This window comes from Gekko japonicus, unplaced genomic scaffold, assembly GCF_001447785.1.
Source record: "Gekko japonicus isolate JY-2015 unplaced genomic scaffold, Gekko_japonicus_V1.1 scaffold6291, whole genome shotgun sequence".
In the NCBI taxonomy this organism is placed as follows: Eukaryota; Metazoa; Chordata; class Lepidosauria; order Squamata; family Gekkonidae; genus Gekko; species Gekko japonicus.
In genome coordinates, this window is record NW_015173888.1 from 11,712 (window position 1) to 17,788 (window position 6,077).

The following is a 6,077-nucleotide window of genomic DNA, read 5'->3' on the forward strand; positions in this document are numbered from 1 at the left end:
ATCTATCTATCTATCATCTATCTATCTATCAATCTATCAAGTTATCAATCTATCAATCTATCAATCTATCAAACTGTCTACCTACCTACCTACCTATCTATCTATCTATCTATCTATCTATCTATCTATCTATCTATCTATCTATCTATCTATCTATCTATCATCTATCTATCTATCTCTGTCTGTCTATCTATCTATCTGTCTAATCTGTCTAATCTGTCTACCTACCTACCTACCTACCTACCTACCTACCTACCTATCTGTCATCGATATCACCTACCTATCTGTCATCGATATCAACAACATTGGAAGAGTTATAAAGAATTCTGGATAATACTTATCTGAAATTATGTATAAAGGTAATTTAAGTTGTAAGTTAGTTATTAGCACCTCACCCATTCTGGGCAGGTGTATGGAACAGAACAACGCAATATTTTAAAGCCTGAAATGTGGTGCGTCTAAGGAGCACAGTACAAAAGTATACAACGAACTGCTAAAAACAACAACCACGGCCTCAACCAACCACGTGTCCACTTTTGAAGGTTTTGCAACAGTGATTGGTCCTGCCGGGGCTTTGGGCATTGGGTAAAGTTTGCCACTTGGCAACTCCGGGGAGGGGGAGCAGCTCCTAGGGGAGGCAGGCCCTGAAGTCCCATGGAGAGATCCCGGGAACACATAAAGGCTCTTGCACTCTTGGAATCACAGCGATATGTCTGTGCGCAGAGATCGGCAGGTGGAGGCCTCCTCCTTTTAGAACCGGAGGTTGACTCACAAGGCACTCAAGAAAGACCTCCGGAACCGATTGGATCTGGGTCCTCCTCCTCCCACTGGAGGGGAAGTCAGTGAGTTCCATTGGGTTCGTATCCCATGTCTTAAAGTGTCCAGATTCACAGGTACGGATGTGCGCGTCTAGGCTGCAGATTTAGCACAGATGATGTAACTCTGGGATGCACCGGGTGTTGGCAGAGTGCCGATAGGGACACAGTGCTGACTAACCGGAAGGAAAGCTTTATTTGTGAACTAACAGCTGGATAGGAGAAGAGGAGAGAGAAGCCAGGCTGATTTATTTGTGGGGAGAGAGTTCTGGACTGTTGTGGAAGAAAAGCCTAGGAGTAGCGTTACTGCGGACAGACAAGGAAAAGCCTCTTTAGAAGGAAGGTCCTCCTCCTACCGTCCCGTCTAGCTGGAGGCTAGATGGCCACTTGAGGATCTTCTTTGTATTAGAGGAGACATTGCTGTCTATCCCAACACCCAGGACTGGTTTGCAGTTGATGACAAGGAACCCACCAGGTTCAGTCCTGGGCCAGTCTTGAAGCTCTGCTCACTGGCGGCAGAACCAGATGCTATAGAAGGGGCACACAGCAATGCCCCCCCCCCAGCACCGGAAACAAAACCAGCAGGATGCGACCTTCTGCTGTGCGGCTGCCCCCTCCTCTTCCAATCACCGTATGCCAGTGACAGAGAGACCCAGAATGCAAAGACATGCGTTCCTTTGCGGCACTCCCTGCGAGGAAGATTTCTTCCCTGAGTGGCCTTGGGCAAATCGCTTGACCTGTTGTTATTTACCGGGCCCGACAATGACGGACCCAGCTTGGGTACACAGAGCAATAGATGACTAGAATCCTGGGAGGAACCTATCGACCAGGAGTACCTCTGTAAATAACCAGTCATGGGTAGTGTGTGTGTGGGGTGTGGTGTTCGTCACGGATTTAAGGAGGGCTTCAGTCCTGCTAGAGTTGTCTTTAGTTTGAGCTGAGATCACAATGAAGCATGAGCTGATCACCACCACGTGTTGGACCCGGGATATTTCACCTGTCCTCACAGGAGTGCCCTCGCCTGGAAGAGAAGACGCTTTCTACAGCCTTTTGCATGCTGCAAGGAGAAAGGCCGGGCTCTGGGGAGGGGCTGTGTCTCACTGGCAAAGCATCTGCTTGGCCCACAGAAGGTCCCGGGTACAAGGTCAGACGGTGGGTGATGTGAAAGGCCTCCGCCTGAGACCCCGGACAACAGCGGCCAGTCTGAGCAGGCAAGACAGACCCTGATGGACCAAGGGGGAGGGGTCTAATGCGTTTCGAGGCAGCTTCACGCGTTCACGTGTCTGTCTCCACATCTCTCCCTTTGCCACACGGGGTCAGCCTCGGCAATGGCCCTTCCTCCCACTGCCCCCAAGAAGTGAGTCCCTTCCGGGAGCCGAGCAACCAGATCCCACCTCCTCTCAGTGAGAAAATGCTGCAGGAGTTCTTTGTGATGTGGGGCTGTACCTGCAGGTGTACAAGCAGAGCCAAGTGGAGGCAAATATGCTCCTAGAAGCGGTGAGCGGAGATGCAGTCCCATTTGTTTCGAAGGTTACAAAAGGAATGCCTTCCCAGAGAGAGCTGGGAATGAGCTTCACCCAGGATTCAACTAGCTCCTCCGTCTAAATTCAGACTCCAGATAAGCTGTTTCCATCTCTGCTACCATCCTGCAGAGCAAAGTCCTGTCTTCATCTCTGCAGGGGAATTGGATGCAGAGGCATTAAGAAACATGTCCTTTTGCGAGGTCCTCCTGTCCTGAGTCCTCATCCCCAGGATTTATTTATTTATTTATTTATTTCGATTTATATCCCGCCTTGCCTGCACAGGGGCTCAGACTCTCAGGAACCCATTTCCTTTTCTCCTTTTGTTTTCAATACCCTTCCTAATAATCCCCAGCATAGCACTGGCCAGTCAGGTTCTCAGTCAACGAGGAAGTCCTCTTGCCCTTGGAAATGACCCTTCAGGTGGGCTTCTTGCCTGATCGGGAGTTTTCTCCCGGGAAAGGCAAGCATTACAACCCAAATGGCAAAGGTGATCTGGTTGCACGTTTTCTGACAGGTAGCAGGCACCAGAACACAGGAACACATGAAGCTGCCTTATACTGAACTAGAGTTCTTCAGGGTCAGTCATGTCTACTCAGACTGGCAGCGGCTGTCCAGGGTCTCAGGCTGAGAGGTCTTTCACATCACCTCCTGCCTGGTCCTTTTAACTGGAGATGCTGGGGACTGAACCTGTGACCTTGTGCATGCCAATTGGATGCTCTCCCACAGATCCGTGTCCCCCTCCCCAAAAGACAAAAGCAGAAGATATCTGTGGTCAGGGAACAGACTTTTGGATGCTTTGGGGGGAAAAGATGCCCATATTTATTATTCAGACTCTGATACTCATGTGGGCAGTGGTTGTTTGGCTGGAGCATCATAGAATCATAGGATGCTAGAGTTGGAAGGGACCTTGCAGGTCATCTAGTTCAACCCCCTGCACTCTACAGGAGCATAGCCGAAAGAGAGCCCTACGACATACCTGGAAGATGGTCGTCCAGCCTCCGCTTGAAAACGTCCAGTGAAGGAGCATCCACCACCTCCCGAGCCAGACTGTTCCACTGCTCACCCCCTCTTAACAAGTTGGGAAGTTCTCCCTGATATTCAGCCGGTAACGACTCCCTTGTCATTTCCACCCATTAGATCTAGTCTTGCAATCTGGAGCAAGAGAGAATAGATCTGCTCCATCTCCTACATGACAGCCCTTCAGATACTTGAAGACCGCAATCGTGTCCCCTCTAAGCCTTCTCTTTCCCAGGCTGAACATACCCAACTCTTTCAGTCTTTCCTCATAAGACTTGGATTCCAACCCACTCACAATCCTGGTTGCCCTCTTCAAACCCTGGAGGTAGGACCGGGCTGTCAAAATAACCACAATATTTTGTTTTCTTTCCAGAGGGAGCTCCACAGGCAAAAAAACCCTCGGAAGACTACCATGTTGTCCTCCAACGCATCTCTTGGTCCCCCAGCTTTCTTCCTGACGGGCTTCCCCGGGCTGGAAAAATTCCACATCTGGATTTCCATCCCCATCTGCTCCATGTACCTGGTGGCCATCACTGGGAACTGCACCATCCTCTTCATGATCAAGACGGACCCGACCCTCCACGAGCCCATGTACTATTTCCTCTCCATGCTGGCCCTCTCAGACCTGGGCTTGTCTTCTGCCACGTTGCCCGCCGTGTTGAGTGTCCTCTGGTTCAACCACCGCCCGATCCACTTTGACGCCTGCCTGGTCCAGATGTACTTCATCCACACCTTCTCCATCCTTGAGTCAGGCATTCTGCTCTCCATGGCCTTCGATCGCCTGGTGGCCATCCGGAACCCCCTGAGGTACACATCTGTCTTGACCAACGACACCATCATCAAGATTGGAGTTGGGGTCGCCCTCCGGGCTGCCTTCTTTGTCTTCCCCGCTTCCTTCCTCCTGAAGAGGATGCAGTACGGAAGAACAAATGTGCTCTCCTATCCATTCTGTTTGCACCAGGATATTCTGAAGGTGGTGCGCTCTGACAGGAGATTGAGTAGCATCTATGGCTTGATGGTGGTGCTCTCCTCCATGGCTGTCGACTCTGTGTTGCTCATGGCGTCATACATCATGATCCTCAAAACGGTGCTGAGCATCGCCTCCAAGGTGGAGCGACTGCGGACCCTGAACACTTGCGTCTCCCACATCTGTGCCGTGGTCACCTTTTACACACCCATGATTGGCCTCTCTATGATCCGCCGGTATGGGGAAAGTGCGCCACCAGTGGTCCACATCCTCATGGCCAACGTCTACCTTTTGGTGCCACCCCTGATGAACCCTATTGTGTACAGCGTGAAGACTAAACAAATTAGAACACGGATCGTTAAAAATTTCTGGAAGGACAAAGGGTCAATGGAAGCCTCTTAGAACCAACACCTTGAGCAGGAAAGGTGACCTAATATGTCTGTGTTCTTCTCAAGTCGGTGCTTCTGAAATCACACAGACGCAGGAGGATGTTGTGGATTCTTCCACCTAATTCTGTATTGAAGAAGCAGCCTTGGCCATGAAGGAGTGAATCTCTCGAAGGAGTGGGCATGGACCAACTTCCATCCTTCAAGATTGCCCCCATGACCTGTGGTAGCACCGTGAGCACCGTTTGGTGTACTTTGGGGGGAATTTCCAACTTTCCCCCTTTTTCCCCTTCTGTTGTTGATCTTGTCTTCTGTTGTTGATCTTGTCAGCCAAATATAATAAATAATAATAATCTTTCGATTTATTAATTGCTCAATCTTTGCAGAGCTGCTGGCTCTGAGCGATTTACAGTTACCCATGTATTCACAAGGGACTAACAATGATAGAGGTAAGGGAGGACAACATATATCTTTAAATCACACACATTTCGCAGCCGACGGGGAGTTTCGAAGAGATCTTCTAGGCTTCCGATCTTACGAGCTGAACATTCCGTTCGCTGGCTAACACCTCCCCCACTGGGGGGGTTTAGTCTGCCCACCCTCTCTAAGGAGTGGTACCCATTTTATCTACTCACTGAAGCTTTCGAACCGCTGGGTGGACGGCAAGCTGGGGACAAGGCTGGTAGCTCACACCAGCGCGGGGCTAGAACTGACAGCAGTCCTGTTCAGCTCAGATGTTTAACCAGAGGATAAATCCCCTGTGCCACTGTGCCATAGAACAAATTTAGAGTCCAGGGGCACCTTTAAGACCAACAAAGTTTTATTCAAGGTCTGAACTTTTATGTTACTGCACACTTTTTCAAATACATTGGAAGGAAGGTAAGGTTCAAACTTATAGACGGAGGCTGAGGAGCAAATTAACATGTAACACGATGATGTTTTAAGAGATGTAAAGAGAAAACTAAATAGCAAGCTAGGGTTATAGGGTCAACAGTTGTAAAGCAAAAAATATGTTCTTGGCGGTCTGGACATCAACTGTAATATCAGGATTGATCCAGGTGGACAGCTGTGTTGGTCTGAAGCAGTAGAACAAATTTAGAGTCCAGTGGCACCTTTAAGACTCACTTAAGATTCGAGGTATGAGATCTTGTGTGTACGCTCATACCTTGAACAAAACTTTGTGGGTCTTAAAGGTGCCACCAGACTCTAAATCTGTAATAGCAGGAGATCTCCAAGTGCCACCTGGAGTCTGGCAATCTTAGGCCTAGCAGCACCCTCTGGGTGACTCAATGCCACTCGACTTGCATGACTGAACTAGGCCTGGCTGCTTGTGACTGTTCAGCAGCAGCCATCCTATGAAAGGCCATGT

At 49.5% G+C, this 6,077-nt stretch overlaps 1 protein-coding gene across 1 annotated transcript; it reads left to right on the forward strand.

Annotated features, from left to right (window-relative positions):
- Positions 1 to 3,767: 3,767 nt before the first annotated feature.
- LOC107120861 (olfactory receptor 51G2-like) lies at positions 3,768 to 4,724 on the forward strand. Its single transcript, XM_015423626.1, has one exon. The coding sequence runs from the start codon at positions 3,768 to 3,770 to the stop codon at positions 4,722 to 4,724; it is 957 nt and encodes a 318-aa protein (XP_015279112.1).
- Positions 4,725 to 6,077: the final 1,353 nt, after the last annotated feature.

Bases quoted from the DNA above. Each gene is read 5' to 3' on its own strand.
- LOC107120861 (XM_015423626.1), top strand. From the start codon at position 3,768: ATGTTGTCCTCCAACGCATCTCTTGGTCCCCCAGCTTTCTTCCTGACG.